General features: G+C 38.5%; 12 protein-coding genes across 12 annotated transcripts; 6 read left to right on the top strand and 6 right to left on the bottom strand.

Annotated features, from left to right (window-relative positions):
• Window positions 1-50: 50 nt before the first annotated feature.
• On the top strand, window positions 51-722 carry KEG1 (Keg1p; the record flags this gene model as incomplete). Its single annotated transcript, XM_002499279.1, has 1 exon — window positions 51-722. One exon carries the CDS (start codon window positions 51-53, stop codon window positions 720-722), a length of 672 nt encoding a protein of 223 aa, XP_002499324.1.
• A 42-nt stretch (window positions 723-764) lies between these two features.
• Window positions 765-1,478, bottom strand: IRC6 (Irc6p; the record flags this gene model as incomplete). Its single annotated transcript, XM_002499280.1, has 1 exon — window positions 765-1,478. The coding sequence occupies one exon, from the start codon at window positions 1,476-1,478 to the stop codon at window positions 765-767; it is 714 nt and encodes a 237-aa protein (XP_002499325.1).
• A 206-nt stretch (window positions 1,479-1,684) lies between these two features.
• ZYRO0E09174g (uncharacterized protein) lies at window positions 1,685-2,107 on the top strand (the record flags this gene model as incomplete). Its single annotated transcript, XM_002499281.1, has 1 exon — window positions 1,685-2,107. One exon carries the CDS (start codon window positions 1,685-1,687, stop codon window positions 2,105-2,107), a length of 423 nt encoding a protein of 140 aa, XP_002499326.1.
• A 101-nt stretch (window positions 2,108-2,208) lies between these two features.
• On the top strand, window positions 2,209-2,790 carry EMC4 (chaperone EMC4; the record flags this gene model as incomplete). The annotated part of the gene is made up of 1 exon (XM_002499282.1): window positions 2,209-2,790. The coding sequence occupies one exon, from the start codon at window positions 2,209-2,211 to the stop codon at window positions 2,788-2,790; it is 582 nt and encodes a 193-aa protein (XP_002499327.1).
• Window positions 2,791-2,826: 36 nt separating this feature from the next.
• TAN1 (putative tRNA acetyltransferase) lies at window positions 2,827-3,764 on the bottom strand (the record flags this gene model as incomplete). Its single annotated transcript, XM_002499283.1, has 2 exons — window positions 2,827-3,633; window positions 3,711-3,764. The coding sequence occupies 2 exons, from the start codon at window positions 3,762-3,764 to the stop codon at window positions 2,827-2,829; spliced, it is 861 nt and encodes a 286-aa protein (XP_002499328.1).
• Window positions 3,765-3,949: 185 nt separating this feature from the next.
• On the bottom strand, window positions 3,950-6,595 carry SEC15 (Rab GTPase-binding exocyst subunit SEC15; the record flags this gene model as incomplete). The annotated part of the gene is made up of 1 exon (XM_002499284.1): window positions 3,950-6,595. The coding sequence occupies one exon, from the start codon at window positions 6,593-6,595 to the stop codon at window positions 3,950-3,952; it is 2,646 nt and encodes an 881-aa protein (XP_002499329.1).
• A 430-nt stretch (window positions 6,596-7,025) lies between these two features.
• DUG1 (metallodipeptidase) lies at window positions 7,026-8,558 on the bottom strand (the record flags this gene model as incomplete). Its single annotated transcript, XM_002499285.1, has 1 exon — window positions 7,026-8,558. One exon carries the CDS (start codon window positions 8,556-8,558, stop codon window positions 7,026-7,028), a length of 1,533 nt encoding a protein of 510 aa, XP_002499330.1.
• Window positions 8,559-8,846: 288 nt separating this feature from the next.
• On the top strand, window positions 8,847-9,949 carry MRX20 (Mrx20p; the record flags this gene model as incomplete). The annotated part of the gene is made up of 2 exons (XM_002499286.1): window positions 8,847-8,858; window positions 8,951-9,949. 2 exons carry the CDS (start codon window positions 8,847-8,849, stop codon window positions 9,947-9,949), a joined length of 1,011 nt encoding a protein of 336 aa, XP_002499331.1.
• Window positions 9,950-10,014: 65 nt separating this feature from the next.
• On the bottom strand, window positions 10,015-12,399 carry ADE57 (bifunctional aminoimidazole ribotide synthase/glycinamide ribotide synthase; the record flags this gene model as incomplete). Its single annotated transcript, XM_002499287.1, has 1 exon — window positions 10,015-12,399. One exon carries the CDS (start codon window positions 12,397-12,399, stop codon window positions 10,015-10,017), a length of 2,385 nt encoding a protein of 794 aa, XP_002499332.1.
• Window positions 12,400-13,056: 657 nt separating this feature from the next.
• On the top strand, window positions 13,057-15,141 carry MTO1 (tRNA modification protein MTO1; the record flags this gene model as incomplete). The annotated part of the gene is made up of 1 exon (XM_002499288.1): window positions 13,057-15,141. One exon carries the CDS (start codon window positions 13,057-13,059, stop codon window positions 15,139-15,141), a length of 2,085 nt encoding a protein of 694 aa, XP_002499333.1.
• A 32-nt stretch (window positions 15,142-15,173) lies between these two features.
• Window positions 15,174-16,139, bottom strand: CNN1 (centromere-binding protein CNN1; the record flags this gene model as incomplete). The annotated part of the gene is made up of 1 exon (XM_002499289.1): window positions 15,174-16,139. One exon carries the CDS (start codon window positions 16,137-16,139, stop codon window positions 15,174-15,176), a length of 966 nt encoding a protein of 321 aa, XP_002499334.1.
• Window positions 16,140-16,985: 846 nt separating this feature from the next.
• HAP2 (transcription activator HAP2) lies at window positions 16,986-17,936 on the top strand (the record flags this gene model as incomplete). The annotated part of the gene is made up of 1 exon (XM_002499290.1): window positions 16,986-17,936. One exon carries the CDS (start codon window positions 16,986-16,988, stop codon window positions 17,934-17,936), a length of 951 nt encoding a protein of 316 aa, XP_002499335.1.
• Window positions 17,937-18,030: the final 94 nt, after the last annotated feature.

The following is an 18,030-nucleotide window of genomic DNA, read 5'->3' on the forward strand; positions in this document are numbered from 1 at the left end:
CGTACTATGCACTGAAAAAAGTTCTTCGCGTATTCATGTTTTAATATTACATGTTAAGGATTCAAGAAAACTACTTAGTTCTATTAAAGACTAAAGTGTCAGTTCAAATTCAGTCATCAATGGCACTATTTTCGCATTCTACGATATCAAAACTGTACCAATGGTACCAAATATGTACGACCTTTCTGTACCTTGCATTGTTAGCGAGATGGATTATCCTACTACCCCTGGTTGGATCCAAGTTCCTTCCTGGAGGAATCCATGAATTTTTGTGCCATTTGATGGTTTGGAGCAGTTTGGCGGAACTGGTGTGGTTGTTCAAATTTCATGGTTTTAAGAATGGATTGCAATCGAGAACTTTGGTCAAATGCTTAAATTTCTTCTATTTTGTGACCGTATTGCATTTCCACGATGATTATGAGCATGCATTGGTCTTGAAGAATACGAGCTATTCCAGCTTTATCATTGGGTTGTCTTTAACGCAGTCCCATAGCCATTGGTGTAAACTGTTTAAACGTGGTTTTGTTTCCAAGAAATCTTGGTTTTACAAATTAGAAACATGGATTTGGATGCCAGTGTTATATATCAGTGAATTTTATCTGCTACTTCTCAATGTACAGAATCCAAACTTCCATTCAACACCAGTTTTAGACAGGATTAACAGAGTTGTTCTGGTGCTTTTCTTCCCCATTGCATTAACGTTGTACAAAAGACAACTTTAAGCTCGTCTGCCTGGATGCAGTCATCGTATTTAAAAGAAATAATCAATCTTCTTTGCCCGTCAATTCTTCTGCAATTTCTTGTGCAATTTGCAGTGCTTCATCATTGTCCATTTCACTATTGGCATGCTTTAGCCTTGCATGTTGCATCCTTTGAACGATCAATTCTAATGAAACTTCAGGATTTGTAGTGCTACTAGTGCTAGTTAAATAATCCATATCACAATTCTTCCATGAACAAGTATCAACAATTTCTTTAAATCTTGGTATACCGATTTTTTCACCGTATTCATTGGTATCTTCATTCGAATGTAGATTAACTAATTCAACTGTACTTTCCTCAGTTTGGAACAGTTTATCGTTTATCTCATCCACCTGGTCCTGGCCAACTTTAGAATCTGTATTAACCCAAACAACAAATGTATCTTGAAGACCAAGAGGATTCAACGGTTTAGTTGGCTCATATTGATCCACTACAACCAATCCTGCCATAGCTTCCCTCAAAGCTGCGAATTCCTCACTAGCAAACTCTTGGAACCAACTAGAGAAGTCATTATAATCGTCAATGTAAAGATCAAACTCCACTCTATAGTACTTAGTCTTCCAAACCAAACCTTTTACAATTCTGTCACCAATACCAATATCAATTCCAAATAACTGAGAAATTAATTCTCTCTGATGGATACTGTCACCATCCCCAAATGTAACTAGAATTTTATTTTTAGGCTGTTCTGGACTTGATACACTGTCCATTATCATCTTTGAGCTCTTTAACCGTTGTATATGTGGTGAGATGGGTTGTGAGCTCTAATGTTAAATTTGACATATATGGGAGAAACATTTGAGAGCAGCAAAGCAAATAAATTTATGGCCCATTAGAATTGTTCTCTAGTATAAAACATGGAACTATAGTGGTACCAAGGGTGTCAGGTATTCATCATGATCGCGATGACTTATCTACCCTAATGCTCGTTAACCTCTTTAAGTCCCATAAAGAGCGTCCAGTTGACCCTGTAACGGAATGCTCATTCAATGATGGGACACCTAGCCCTGATAAATCTAGCATACCAGAGTGTCCAGTCAAGAATCACAACTCATCGCAGCTTCGTAGACCTCAAAGCCATGACGAAGAGAGGAAGACCAAGTTTTACTCAAGGATTTGCAACAAGGTGATCAACTCCATCAATTCAAGGACTTTCAAAGTGCTAATGATACTAGCAGCGGTATTGAATGTGCTACAACTGATAGCCTTCTTCCTCATTGGGGTTTTGTACCTGCCTAAACGTACTAAGAAAAACCTAAAGAACGATGATATATACTTCATGATGGATCACGTCGCTGATAATTACATAGACTACGACTTCTTTCTCAACGAATCTGTTCTTTAGGTCTCTCTTTGTATAGTTCAAGTACTTCAACCTTATTCATCCTTTTAATCAATTGACTTATTTCCAACAACTGTTGCAACCAAAGAGTACAGGAAAAAAAGATGTCTAAAGTAGATGCTGCTGCTGTTGAACCCCACCAATGGGCTACTAATCTGACCGATTCTAAATATGCCAAGAATTTGACTATAGTTACATCTAATTCAATGCCATCACCTTCAGGTTTTAGTTCGATTGAAAGCACAGGTAGAGACTCACTGGAAGGTCGTAAAAACAAATTCAATTCTCATGTAAAATCTGAGGATGTGGTTACACTGCAAATGCAAAAGGCATGGCAAATAGCGCTAGCACCAGCTAAATCCATTCCTATGAATTTCTTCATGTCCTACATGTCAGGTACTTCTTTACAGATAATCCCCATAATGACAGCACTAATGCTGCTATCGGGACCCATAAAATCTATTTTCCAAGTTAGAGCCAATTTTAGACCGGTCTTGGGTACTTCAGTGACAGAATCTCAAATTTTGGTGCCAATGCTTGTCTTTATCGCATGTCAATTTGCATTAATGTACATTGGATTCCAGAAATTGAATTCCATGGGGCTAATTCCAAATACTACAAGTGATTGGTTATCTTGGGAAAAGCGTATTGATTATAACAATGGTATTAGATCATTTTCCTTTTAGATATGTGCAGTACACAAGTATATACAGGTATAAATCTTATTTCTCATTCTGTTCTTTCAACTTCTTTTCATAAATCTGTTGAACGTTATACTTTCTGAATTTTGTAATGTAATCTTTATCAACTACACTCATTCCGATGTTGTTCTTGAAGCATTCTACCAGTATCAATTTATTATAATTTTTAAGGTCAATTTGGTGGTTGTGTTCACTACCATTAAGTACTTCAGAAACCACTTTCTTGATAATATCATCTCTTTCTAAAGTATTAAAGTTTCTTCTTGTCACTTCTACAGCAAATTTATAATCTTGAGTAACACTTGGATCGTGGAAATGCGGCTGCAAAACTTTAGCGGCCAATTTACCCAATTGCTCCATGGATGAACTACAGGAATAAGTTATTGGAGTCAGTTTTTGAATGTATCTGGTTCTCTTAGCCATATCCGAGGGATCAGCCAAATCTTCCATAATACTCTTGACGAATTGTTCAGGCACTACAGGTCTTCTAGTCTTGCAAAATATCACACATTCACAACTCAAATCAATAAATTTTAAAATCTCCTTTTGTCTGTCTTGTCCTTGATTAGACGAGTCCTTAGAACCATTCAATTGAGACAACTCACGCTTAACCTCATCCTCAATGGATAGGGCTTCAACTTCCTTATCATCATCTTCTCCATCATTTTTTTCTTCATTGATCTTCTTTAGCTCATCGCCATACATTTCTTCCAGTTTCTCTTCAAATACAATACTCAATTCCTGAGCAGCTTGTTTCTCATGCTTTCTGGCACATGTAGCGTATATTCCAGAGGTTCCTGGATCTAAAAATCCGGTTGATAACTTAAACTGTAAGCATTAAATCCTTCGAGTTAGTATCAATCAATTTACCAATAATCTAATCAAAAAATCCACTTCAAACGTACCTTCTTTCTTTTCCCAGAATCCCGAGAGACACCACCAAAGCTTCTCTTGCTCATAGTCGACTGAATCAGAGGGCTAGAGCTACTTTTATTGTGAACTTTGTTGTATAATGTCTGCTCATTGAATCGGGGCTTCTCTAATTTTTCATCTACGAAGTCCGACTTACATACAATAATAATAATAATAATAATGGTGATGGTAGTATGTAGCAGTATAAAATACCATGGTTCCAAACGTTTATTTAACCCCTATTGAAAAATTTAGCAATCTTCTTACCATTAGTACTCAGTTCACGGAAATTGGATTCCTGACTACTGTTGTTGAGATCAATGTCGTCAAATGAAGATTGGACGTCATTCATAGGAATTTCCACTTTAGAGATTAGCAGGGAGGCGTCTTCCGGCTTTATACGAGGATACTTTCTTAGTCTTATTTCTGAGTCATTGTATTCACCCATATTCTCTAATTTCATTAACTCAATGCATTGTTTTAATTCTGTGAAAGTTGCCTCCAGTGATTTGACATTGTTTCCAATGGTATTCGACGACCGTGTGAATCCGTTAATCGTTGGTGATGTTATCATCAAAGGTGATTGAAGCTCATTGTTGCCGTTGGATTCTGATTCCCGTTGTGGGAAAATCCTAGAAATAATACCTTCCAAATATTTCATATCCACTTCAAAATTCAAGATACTTTCCTGAGTAATCTTGGGCGGGGTTTCATGTAGTAAAATATCTAAGAATTGTCTTGTCAAGGAATCGAATTCCCTAAAGATTAATAATGTTTGCACACTATAAGGAAGATTTACCAAAGTGGACGAAAACATCATTTCCAAAAATTGAGCCACATCCACGATAGAAATGTCTGGTTCCTGCCGCACTTCCATCGCCCTCCAATCCAAATCTACTGTCTCTAGAATGTCTGTAACCTTAGAATCAATTAATTCTATCAGTTGATCTTCAGCATATTTTCTACTTTCAACGTAATTGTTAATGGATGCAAGTTTGATTTCGATAGAAGGATTCTGCAGGATGTTATCTCTTGTCATCATATTGCTAAACTCCTTAGCGGCAATGACGAAATAGTCCAAATTAATAAGAATCTGTGCGATCTCTTCTCTTGATGTGGAATCCAATTTGGCACGGATCTTCTCATTTATTATTTTACTGAAAATACTTTCCATAGTCTTGACCAAAATATTGTTTAAAGTATGCAACTCATGACGATAATAAGTTCCAATAAAATGAATAAGTTTGTTGTATGTCTTTTTCAATAGGGTACATGTCATTGGATATAGTGGTGAGAAGGGTAAAGTGATCGTGAATTGTCCATTTTGCTCTGCTGCTTCGGCTCTTGCCTTTGCAAGCTCGTCGTCTTTCATCCAACATATCTTCAACATTTTTTCATACAAACCACGATCGCTAATAGCCAATGGCATGAAATCATCATCGTGTAACAATATATCGAATTCAGCGCTGAATGCAGTGGTATTAACGTTACAGACTTTTTCAAATACTACTATCAGAAGTCTGTAAAGTGGTTCAATGTTGAGATTATGGTTTTCCAAGATGCAAACGTACATGCACATGAAGTTCTTGAATTCTCCCAACTCTTCTTCAGTTTGCAACTTGCGGACGAAATGTTTCAAATAGGGCTCCAAACGAAGCATCAGTGCATCCCAGAATTCATTGGTAGCATTGTAGTCGTTATCGACCAGTATGAAATCGGTTGATCTATTCAAATTAATATCATACAACAAAAATCCTAGAATTTTGAGGAAGTACTGCTTTAAAAAGTCCATCGTTAAACTTTGGGCAAATAAATCGTTAGTAAAATCACCAAAGGCACTACCATTACCCTTTTGAGATTTTCTCCAAGTTAATGGATCAATCAGTTTTGCCTTTCTGAACTCGTATTCTCTTCTAAACTCAGAAATCAAATAATCCAACTCGTTAAGACTACGAAATATGAGAATAGAATCATGGAACTCATCAAGGTGAAAGAACTTTTCCAAGTTCAATTCTTCCACTAAATCTTCGTCTCTTAGTGAAACCTCCACAGGTGAATTGAACTTGAAATTGGCCAACTTCATGTGATCTTTCTTTTCCAACCATGTTGGGAACAATTTTTCATCATAAACGTTAAAGTAACCCTCCCCCACATCGGCAATGTTTTTACCAATATTTGAATTGAAATGATTTCTAATGGAATTGATACATTCATTTTTGATGGATGATTTCAAATATGGGATTGAATTATAGATCTCCTTCAAAAATTGAAAATTATAATTTTTAAACTCTTGCAAGTAAATTTTTTCTAAACTATCCAAATTTTGTAAAGCTTTGAAAAAATCCCTTTCAATAATCAATTCTTGACATTTGTTTGATAGTTCCAAAATTTGTAAAACTTTCGTTATTAAAATGTTTGCTTCCAAAATTTTAAGAGAAGTCTTCTTATCGTTAACATAAACTTCCTTTTTCATAATAACTTCATTAGTAGAATAATTCAGCTGATCTTGAATGTTACTAATATCCCTTACCAAAGAATTTTCGATCAAATTGTGTACTCTCGATATTTGGCCAATTGAGTTCCTAAGCTTATCATTGACTTGCGAATCCTGCAACAGTTCTACTTCTAATCCCTCAAAATGATCATCTACGGAATTGTATAACTCCTCAGTAGCTAAACCCAATTGATCCCTTTCGACACTTCTTCTCAAATAGGGGACCCATTTGTCGAACGCCGATGGATCCAGCTCTAACACATCATCTTGGCCGCTCAAATTCTTTGTATCATCATCAACAATTGAGGGCAGTGAAGCAGATACTGACGACAGCAGTACTTTTTGAAATTCTTGAGATACTTGCGTTTGAGCCTCTTGGTCCATTGATGAAAAAGCGCAAGCGATAAGTCAGTTCCAGTGGGAACAACGAACAAAATAAGGCTAAAGAAGCTAAAGTTAACCACGAACCAATTCAGAGGGTTTTCTAATGCCTTCCCAACCTTTTATTTCGCTATTCTTCCGGGGTTGTTTTGACATTATGGACTATTGACATCGATATTTTTCGGTTCACTGCGTAGAAGCAATCTGATATCCGGGTAATGATCAGTGAGTAGTAATATAACAGCTCAGCGGCAAAATTCTTCTAAACCGGTAATACCCACGCCATTAATTTTCTAAGATTTTAACTTATTTAAACTAGATATTTTAAAATCATACCAATCTGGTCTTTTTAGTTTTTAAAAAATGTCAAATATAAAGAAAATACAGATTCTATAGCTGAATACCTTGAAATTATTTTAGACTGGGCATCAGATCAATTCTCTTTAGATTCAGCATAGTAGTGTAAGTAGGCACCCATCATTTTCATACCGCCAACAAAATTACTGATATCTAATTTCTCATTGATGGAATGTGCACCGTCATCACCTCTACCCATTGGCAACAATAGAACGTTACATTTCAATTGATCTTGGAAAGTTAGAGTAATAGGGATCGATCCACCTTCTCTAGTTAGATCAGGTTCCACACCGTATACGTCTTTCGTAGCCTTTGCAGCAGCAGTGAAAGATGCGTTATGGGGATCGGAAACCCAATAGTTACCGTCATGAACCAATTCCGTAGAACATTTGTTAGGAGATCCCAATTTAGCGAAAACCTTGTTACAGTGATCTTGCACCAACTTAGTCAACTTATCAGAATCGATATCAGGAACAGTTCTAATGGAAAATTTACCATGGACTTTAGCTGGGATAACAGTCTTGGCACCGGCAGACGAGAAAGCACCTTCAACACCATGCAAGGACAATGATGGGTATCTCCATCTGTGCATGAGGATATCCTCCTTCTTGTTGTAAAGCGCAGTTTGGGAGCCGGTTGCTGCATTCAAATCGTCTAAACTGAAATCAATATTTTCATAAAGCTTTTTCTCTTTTTCAGTTAATGGTGCAACCATTTCATCAATACCATCGATTAGGATCTTTCCCTTAGAATCCACTAGGGATGACAAGACTTGTGTTAAATCCACTAGGGGCTCTGCCACAACACCACCAAAAATACCTGAATGTAAATCAGCAGCTGGGCCTTCAACAGTTGTTTGGTAGTAATTAACACCTCTCAAACCATAGGTTAGCACTGGTTTCTTCGTACCCAACCAGTAGTTATCGGATATACAAACGGCATCCACACCTTTGAAGTACCCTTGAGCTTCTCTGGCAATCAAATCATCTAAACCTAGAGATCCAGACTCTTCCATACCTTCAAAACAGGTAACCAAATTTACAGGCAACTCAACACCTGCCTCCTTGTGAGCTTGTACAACGTTTAACCAACCCGTCAAAGGACCAGTGTCATCTGTAGTACCTCTACCTCTCATCAATTGCAATTTTTCATCAACATACATCTTGAATGGCTCGGTATCCCAACCATCTTCCAAAGATGCTGGTTGCACATCATAATGACCATACACAAGAACTGTCTTTTTGGAGGGATCATTACCAAATCTTGAAAGAACTACAGGAGGCAATTGTAGATCAGGAATAGAGGTTGGTGGTGGTTGTTTGCCCAAATGTTTCAATTGAATGTCTGTAAAGCCCAATTTTGACAATTGGTCCACCAAGAAATGTGCCTTCTTAACCACCTGTGGTCTCAAAGTCTCATCACCAGAAACTGCTGGAATTTCAACGGCTTGACCCAATCTCTCGATGAAAGCTGGTTTCAATGCATCAATGCGATCAAATAATTTTTCAAATTTAGGTTGCAAATTTGTAGTCATAACGGTTCTTTTAACAATATTTGGTGTTGCAATTCGTCTCAAACAACTAGATACTCCTAAAGCCCTAGTTAGCATACAATCAAGACTCCAAAACTTCACAAATAGAATAAATAAAGCTGAAATAGGCCAACTTATTAACTTTCCAGTGTCACCTTCCAAGAGAAAATGTGTCAAAGAGATTTAAAGCTTTCCCTCGGCTTGGCTTCCCCTGCCTTATTTCCATGCAGCCTCACCCTTCGAGGACATAGAAGAAAAAAAAAAAAATAACTATGGAAGACTTCAAAATAACCAAAATTAAAATAAATATTAGCGTATAAAAGGCCACTATCTGGTTCCAAAACTATTGAAATAGCTAGATCTAGCATGGTAGAATCAGTATGTCGAGTTTCAGAATGCGTAGTTTCCTGAGTGCTGAAATACTAACCCAAAACTCCCCAAATTTTTAGAATTCAGATCACAATTTCCAGAAGGAGCTCACTACAGAGCTCATTGCTGGTAGTGCAGCAGCTGTTTTCCAAACTACTATCTCATACCCATTTGAATTCCTGAAAACTGGACTTCAACTCCAAAGGTCTCTTCCCGGTACGGCTCCCTTCAACATGTTACATTCTGTGAAAACGTATTTTACAGGTAGTTCAGCCCTAAATATAGCAGCTATTATCAAGACTACGACGAGATTTACCACTTTTGAGAAGGCCTGTCAGATGCTGAGGGATCCTTCTTTACCCGCAGGCACGCCGTTATCCGGTCCAAGACTGCTTATGGCGGGAACTATAACGGGATTTATGGAAAGTTTATGGATAATACCGTTTGAAAATATTAAAGTTACAATGATTGAAAATGGTATTAAAGACTCTGAAAAGTCTCAGAAAAAGCCGGAAGTGACAGATAAGACAACTAAAAAACCTCTGCAGGAGAATAGGCCAACATTCCATGCTTCTACCTCCAATGGTAAACCACAATTGACACCACAAGAAGCTGCATTTCTCAAATATGAAAAGGCACCACCATTGCATTTCTTCCCCACTATAAAAGAAATATACCTAACTAGAGGCATTCAAGGGTTTTTCAAAGGCAGTTTCCCCACGATATTCAGACAGATGGGTAACACCGCAGTAAGGTTTACAGTCTACACATCTTTAAAACAAACAATCTCACCTAACAAACCTTTGAAGGAACACTATGCATTTGCAATTGGATTTGTGTCATCATGTGCTGTCGTAGGAATTACACAACCCATCGACGTGGTTAAAACCAGAATGCAAAGCAAATACGCTTGGATGACCTATAAAAATTCTCTAAATTGTGCATACAGAATTTTCGTTGAAGAAGGTGTCGGTAAGTTTTGGAAAGGATGGATACCACGTCTCTTTAAAGTTGGTCTATCGGGCGGTATGTCATTCGGAGTCTACCAATACGTGGAAAATCTGGTTACTTTAATGAGATCTGAAGGTTATTTGGAATAAAATTAAAATTTAATTCAGTATATTCTTGTTTATAGATGGAATCGAAACGTTAAAAATTACAAAGTTTAATACAAATTGACGGCATTGTCGATGACACAACCTGGTTGGTTTTCATTCTTATGAACCAATGTACCGATTTCGAAAGTTTTTTGATTGGCGGTTTTCAAGTGTTGCTTAACTCTCGAGACATTTTCCTTCTTGACAATCAATACCATACCAATACCCATGTTGAAAGTTCTCAAGATGTCGTCGACGGGAACGTTACCAGCTTTACCCAACCATTTAAACACTTCTGGAATTTCCCAGGTGTTAATGTCTAATTTTGCCTGCAAATGTGATGGTAGAGCACGAGGAATATTTTCGATAAGACCACCACCAGTAATGTGAGCAAGACCAAGCAACAAGTTTTCTTTGATAGATGGTAGAACTTGTTTAACATAAATCTTGGTAGGCACCAAGACGGCTTCTCCAAGGGTCTTTGTAGAATCCCAAGGAGATTTAGCGTCCCATGGAAGCCCTGTGTGTTCGATTATCTTTCTCACAAGCGAAAATCCATTGGAGTGAATTCCATCTGAGGCCAAACCTAATAGCACATCACCTTCTTGCATAGCAGAAATCTTTGGTAAGATATCAGTCTTCCTCACGGCACCAACAGCAGTACCGTTGGTATCGTAATGACCCTCTGGATACATACCTGGCATTTCAGAAGTTTCCCCACCGACAAGAGCACAACCACTTTCAATACAACCATCTGCAACACCAGACACAAAATCAGAGGCAACTTTGAGATCTAATTTACCGGTAGCAAAATAATCCAAGAAGATCAAAGGCTCAGCACCTTGAACCACTAGATCATTCACATTCATTGCCACTAAATCGATACCAACAGTGTTGTGAATGTTATTCTCTTGAGCAATCATCAATTTAGTACCAACACCATCGGTAGCACCCACCAATAAAGTGTCGTCAGTATTGTATCCAGCTTGCTTCAAATCGAAAAGACCACCAAAACCACCGATGTCAGAATCAGCACCTGGTCTACTAGTGGACTTCACTTTTTCCTTTATTCTTTGAACCAATAAGTTACCGTTATCCACAGAAACACCAGAGTCAGCGTAAGTAATACCAGTAGATGCAGCGACATCAGCATCTCTGAAAGCACGGTGGGCAATATCTTTTCTATAGTAGCTGTTTTTGAAGTGGATGCATTTGATCGCTTGATATGCAGTATCCACTGCTTCTCTCAAAGTAGATCCCACAGCAGAGGCAGCAATGACTCTACCGCCAGCGGTGACTATTTTGCCGTCTTTCAATGTAGTACCTGCATGGAAAACATAAGATCCCTTTGGCAGAAGTTCTTCATCAACGGTGATTTCTTCACCCTTATCATATTTATCTGGATATCCCCCTGCAGCTAACACAACGGTAGTAGCATAAGTATTCTCTTTGAGCTTGATTTCAACGGAATCTAATCTGTGTTCGGCAGCTGCTAACATAACTTCTGCCAAATCGGTATCATCACTCAATAGTGGGAGTACTGTTTGAGTCTCAGGGTCACCGAATCTAACATTGTATTCCAAAACTTTTGGACCATTCTTTGTGAGGATAATACCAGTGAATAAAACACCCACAAGAGGTCTACGTTCTTTTCTCATACCATCAATACTTGGTTTAACGATTTCAGAATCTATTTGTTGCAGAAGCTGAGGTGTTGCCACAGGAGCAGGTGCATAAGCTCCCATACCACCAGTGTTCAAACCAGTATCATTTTCACCGATCCTCTTGTGATCCTGAGCGGCTGGCAAATTGACGTAGGAGTATCCATCAGAAATGGTCAAAATGGAAATTTCATCACCTTCTAAATATTCTTCGATGACAATAGAATCACCAGCACTACCGAATTGCTTTTCCACCATTATGGCCTTTAAGGATTCTTGAGCTTCCTGCATACTGTTAGGGATCAACACACCTTTACCACCAGCGACACCATCAGCTTTCAAAACAACTTGGAAATCCACAGAATCTAAGAATTTCTTAGCATCTTCATAGGCGGAAAAGTTACCATAACGTGCTGTTGGGATATTGTGCTTGTGCATGAAATCCTTTGAGAAAGTTTTGGAACCTTCAAAAGCTGCTGTAGCCTTACCAGGACCAAAGACAGGAATACCCACCTTCTTGAAAAATTCGGCAACACCATCGATCAAAGGTTGTTCAGGACCAGGAACCACTAAACCAATGTCGTGTTCCACAGCGAATTTGGCCAAGTTTTCGAAGTTTGATGGAGATATGCTCATGTCTGGTACATTAACAGTTTTACCGTGTGCTCCAACAGCGGTACCACCATTGCCAGGAGCCAAGTAGATTTTCTTGACAGATGGTGATTCTGCCAATTTCCACACAAGGGCATGTTCTCTACCACCACTACCTAAGATAAGGATGTTCAAGGACATTTTTTCTTTGTTCTTCTCTATAATTAGCTATTGGATCGATTTACCAACGCTAAAGGATCTTTGCTCGAGGAAATTTGATTAGTTTCAATTAGTTTCAATTCAAACTGATGAAAATCAGTATTTTAAACTCCGTAAAACTTTTTATATCTATAACTATTGGGTCTTCATACTGATGATTATTCAATAATCATGGTGATGAGCTTAAATTAAATTTCAGCAAGAAGTCAAAAAATTACCGAAAATTTTTTGAAAAAAGGAAAATGCGACTGCCGGGATTCGATTAGAGGACAATTTTAAACTTGGCAATAATAAAAAAATGAGAGCTTAGTATCATCCAAAAGGCCCTTGTATTTTGCTTGTGATGTCTTATGGAATTTGATATTTACATTTCTCCTTTTCAGCAATGCTGAATGTAATCTTCACGAGCAATTCCATATGTTGACATTTAGGGACCGAAATGCATTGTATCTAGCCCTTCAATGATTAATTCGCAATTTAACCTCTTGAATTGAATATGGTTACAGTTCTAATAACTCTTAATTTTCACTTCTCTTTTTTTTTGTCTAAATGCCTCTCTCCTGGTTCGAACGAAAGACCATCTGAAAAGTTTCAATAAGCGATGAGCATCGAAGTTAGCTCATCTCATCAACACAGTCAATGTCCAAAAGTAATGCCAGAGACATGCTGACGAGAAGAGTTTTTCAGCTTAGGAACTTTCCTACGCTTAGAAATTCTTTGGTTTCTAAAAGATCGCTGGTATTAACTGCAGATTTAGAGCGTACGTTGAGTAAATTGCCCGATGAAGGTGTTGTAGTAGTGGGGGCAGGCCATGCCGGTTGCGAAGCTGCTACTGGGTCTGCTAGAACTGGTGCACCTACTGTTTTGATCACACCATTTTTAAACAAGATTGGAACTTGTTCATGTAACCCTTCTATGGGTGGTGTTGGTAAAGGCACTCTACTCAGAGAAGTGGATGCTCTCGATGGTGTTGCTGCCAAAGTAACTGATTTAGCTGGTATTCAGTTTAAAATGCTTAATAGAAGTAGAGGAGCTGCTGTTTGGGGTCCCAGAGCTCAAATTGATCGTGAAATCTACTTGCGAGAAATGCAGAATAAATTGAATAACTATCCAAATCTGCGACTATGGGAAGGTAAAGTTAAGGACTTGATCGTTGATATTAGAAAAAACCAGAATTCTAATTATACTTACGGTGCGGTAAAGGGTGTAATCCTAGAGGATGGATCGTTGCTGAAATCATCCAAAGTTGTCATTACCACTGGTACTTTTCTCAGCGCTGAAATCCATATTGGTCTCGAGACTTTCCCTGCTGGTAGAATGGGTGAAGGTGCTACTTATGGAATAAGTGAGACTTTGGAAGATGCTGGTTTTCAACTGGGCAGACTTAAAACGGGTACGCCAGCACGTCTCGATGGTAGAACCATAGATTATACACATCTAGAAAAGCAATATGGTGATGATCCTCCACATCCGATGAGTTTAATAAATGAGGACGTTTCGATAAAAGATCAGGTATTGTGCTATGGAACCTATACGAATTTGGGTTTACATGATTACATTAGATCAAATTTACATCGTGCCATGCACATTAGAGAAACCATAAAGGGCCCTAGGTATTGTCCTTCCATTGAAGCCAAAATCCTGAGATTTTCAGATAAGGATTCTCATAGAATCTGGCTTGAACCTGAAGGTCTAAATACCGACGTCATATACCCCAATGGGATTTCTAATTCGATGCCTGAAGATGTCCAGATACAGATGATGAGAATGATTCCAGGATTAGAAAACGTTGAAATTTTACAACCTGCGTACGGTGTAGAGTATGACTATGTGGATCCTAGACAGCTGCGGCAAACATTGGAGACTAAATTAATCTCTGGACTTTATTTGGCAGGGCAGATAAATGGTACCACTGGGTACGAAGAAGCATGTGCACAAGGTGTGGTAGCGGGTATTAATGCAGGTTTGCTACACATGAATAGAGAGCCATTGAAACTTTCCAGATCTGATGCGTACATCGGTGTTTTAATCGATGATCTGATTACAAAAGGTGTTGAAGAGCCATACAGAATGTTTACATCCAGATCAGAATTCAGAGTCAGTGTTCGTGCTGATAATGCGGACTTCCGTCTCACTGAATTAGGACGCAAATTGGGTGTAGTAGGCGATGATAGATGGTCCATTTTCCAATCCTATAAGAATCAGTACTTGAATATTGAATCCAAGTTAAAAGACTTCAATTTGAGCGCTAGAAAGTGGACCAACTTGCTAAACATACAAGTAGCCGATTCTGCAAAGAATAGATCTGCTTGGGAATTGTTCAGGTTCAATGGTGTAACTTTAGAAAAGATGATGGAAGCAGTTCCTGAACTAGGTATCGATATCAACGAATTGCCTAGACATGTTCTTGTTAAAGTTAACGTACAGGGGAAATATAGTCCCTACATCTCGAGACAAAACCAATACGTAAAAGCGTTCCAAGCGGATGAAAACATGGTTCTGCCTCAAAATTTTGATTACTCTCAATTGCCCAGTTTGTCTTTTGAATGCAAGACTTTACTTAACACCATCCAACCTGAGACTATTGGCCAGGCCAGAAGAATCCAGGGCATTACGGCGGCGTCTTTGTTTGAACTCTATCGACTTGTGAAATCTAAACAGAGAGTTTTGCAATCAACGCCAAATTCTGTGAATATTCCAAATACTGCTGAACAAAAGTTGTAGCTTGTAAATAGTTAAAAGCTTCCTCTTCCTTTTTAGAGAAATAACCCCATTTCTAATTCATTCAAATCTTCTAAAGGCAAATACTTGCAGCACATTTCGAAAATGTCATCATTAGTGGCCCTCAACGGTACAATCTCAAATTGTTCAAGCATTTTCAAAATGCTCTGTCTATCTAGTACAATTTTTCGATCTTCCTCAGTGAAATGCTTGGCTAACCTTTCTACCAACGTTACAGATGCGTCTTGTAAAGACCTCCAAGAACCTTGACCCAGCTTAATATCATTTTCATTCATAAACTGACCTAAAGAATGCTTTAGACGAGTTATATTCAAAGGATCTACTGTTTCCGGTTCTGAATCCACGCTGCTCTGATCGCTTTCAAAACCCTGTGGACTTTCAATTGGCGCTGACGCCAGCGGAGAAGGATCCAGCCCATTCTCTACCAATGGTTCATCCTCGTAATCATCTTCTGGTATAGGTATACTTTCTTCCACGACAGAGGGGCTCCGTACGGATTCTTGTAAGCTCATTTGCCGCTCAGGTAGATGATCCTCCTGAAAAGGTGTCCTTGCCTTGTCCTTTATCACTAAACCGTCGATCTTACGGATTTTAGGCTTTCGAATACCTGATTCTAACTGTGAAAGAACTGATTCTGCGATAGAATAGTGAGGTTTCTGCGGTGTTGGCTCTTTTGGTGATGATTTAATCTCAGTATCCGCTTGATCATCCTGTGTAGAAACCTGTTCTGCTAAGAAACTAGTCAAGTTACGCCCTTGAGATACCAGCACTGAACTTAGATCTCTCAGATACTCTTTAACTTCACTGGGATCCTTCGAGATGGCATCAACGTGTCTTTCTGGGCTTTTTCTTCTCCAACCTGGAGTAGCACTTGATAATAACTCTTCTTTTAGCCTCTGCTCTTGAAGAGCTCTTTCACGAAACGGGGTAGTCGCCAGAAAATCGCTGCCAGGGTCGTTAAACCTTTTAGGTGTATCCATGATTAGGATTAATACGACCCAATAATCTTCATATAGTCGTTATCAATTGTATGCAAGATGAGGTCGAGTTAATGAACGCGACTTTGGTACAACAAGGCACTCTGCTGGAAAAGAAGTAATAGAGGCATTGGGAAACACGCAATTACCATCATGAAGCCTACTAGTGAGTGCTGATTGATTGTTTTCTTCCTGCGGAGACACAGGCACATATTGCGTCTTAACTGGTTGTCTACACAGTGACCAGGAGAAGAAATAAAGGAAATGGAAGTAGAGAACAGCAATCCTGGGGCTCTCTCTTCAATCTCAAAAGGTATACGATAGTGTCAAGAAGCTTGAGTGAGTCTTTATTAGGTCAGGAATCGACAAATGTGCCTTTAAGTTCTATTTGGCCCCGTTTTCGAGAAAAAAAAGCAGTCAAAAACACTTCCAAGCAACAGATATTACACACTTGACTTTCCCAATGGTTTCAATTTGTATCTACCAGAATTGGCGCCTTACCGTGCACATCCCCAGACAATATGCGTTGATTTCGCTAGAAACATCGTAAGACACTCGAACAAAAGGGTATATTCATGAAACTGGACTATTAGAATCCATTGAAATCATTACCAGAGCCATTGAATCACTAAAACCTTGCCAATTGAATTGATCATCTACCTCATCGGCTCCAACTGGAAAGATATAACTCACTCTATACGAAAGAGGAACTTATAGTACTAAGAAAACCTACATAATAATAATATTCTCTACCAATACCCGGTACTAACCATTCAAGAATAGCTAATAGATTATCAAGAGTTAAAGTATTAGTAGTAGATCCAGTTTTGGCCGAAGAATGATTGCAATATGAATGATCAGGGCGAAGAACATCAACCACTTGATATAGGGCTATTACGTTATTCCACTGATGAAATTGGCATGCGCTCTGCTCCTAACACTATGTCTGATAAAATAACAAAAGTCGCCAAGGATGTACTTGTAGAACAGTCTAATCCAGCAGATATATATCTATACGATCAGCCGCAAGAAGCTTTACGGCAAAATGCACACAAACGGTCGCTAGAAACTCAACAATCGTTGACGTCTACGACGAGTAACTATGGTAATGACAAAAATACGACTGATTATACCAATGATACCAATAACCGTATTAATAGTAATAATGATAGTAATAATGATAGCCCCCACGATATCAATTACAATAACAGTAGCAATAACAATATGGATGTACAATCGATGTTAACGCCATTAAAGCAGCGAGATCGGCACGATTATAGGGAAGATCATCATAAACAACAGAATTTGGGACCGGATAAGGGACCTCCAATTACAGCCTCACATGAGTCTTCTATACCTGCCAGTCAGGAAATGCAATCTGCAGACACACTCCTAACAAGGACGACTTTTGATACTAGGGGAAGCAATGAAGGAAATGATCCAACAGAACAACCGTTTTACGTGAATGCTAAACAGTATTATAGAATTTTGAAAAGACGATATACTAGGGCCAAGTTAGAGGAAAATTTACGAATATCCAGAGAGAGGAGGCCATATCTGCATGAATCCAGACATAAGCACGCTATGAGAAGACCAAGAGGGCAGGGTGGTAGATTCCTTACACTGGCCGAAATTGAAGCAATGAAATTGAAAGAAGGTTCAGCATCCTCTGGTTCATCTGTTTCTTCTCCACCCAGCATTAAGAGTGAAAGTGAACATATGGGACCAGGACCTCGTCTCATAGAAAAACAGGGACCTAAGCCCAAAAAATTGAAACCTGCTGATGGCAGTCATAGATGACTACAAGATTGCTGATCTATATTCCCTGATTTTTGATGTATTCACAATAATATTGATGGTAATAATAATAAAAAAGAAAATAAAGGAATAAAAG

Source organism: Zygosaccharomyces rouxii, assembly GCF_000026365.1.
Source record: "Zygosaccharomyces rouxii strain CBS732 chromosome E complete sequence".
In the NCBI taxonomy this organism is placed as follows: Eukaryota; Fungi; Ascomycota; class Saccharomycetes; order Saccharomycetales; family Saccharomycetaceae; genus Zygosaccharomyces; species Zygosaccharomyces rouxii.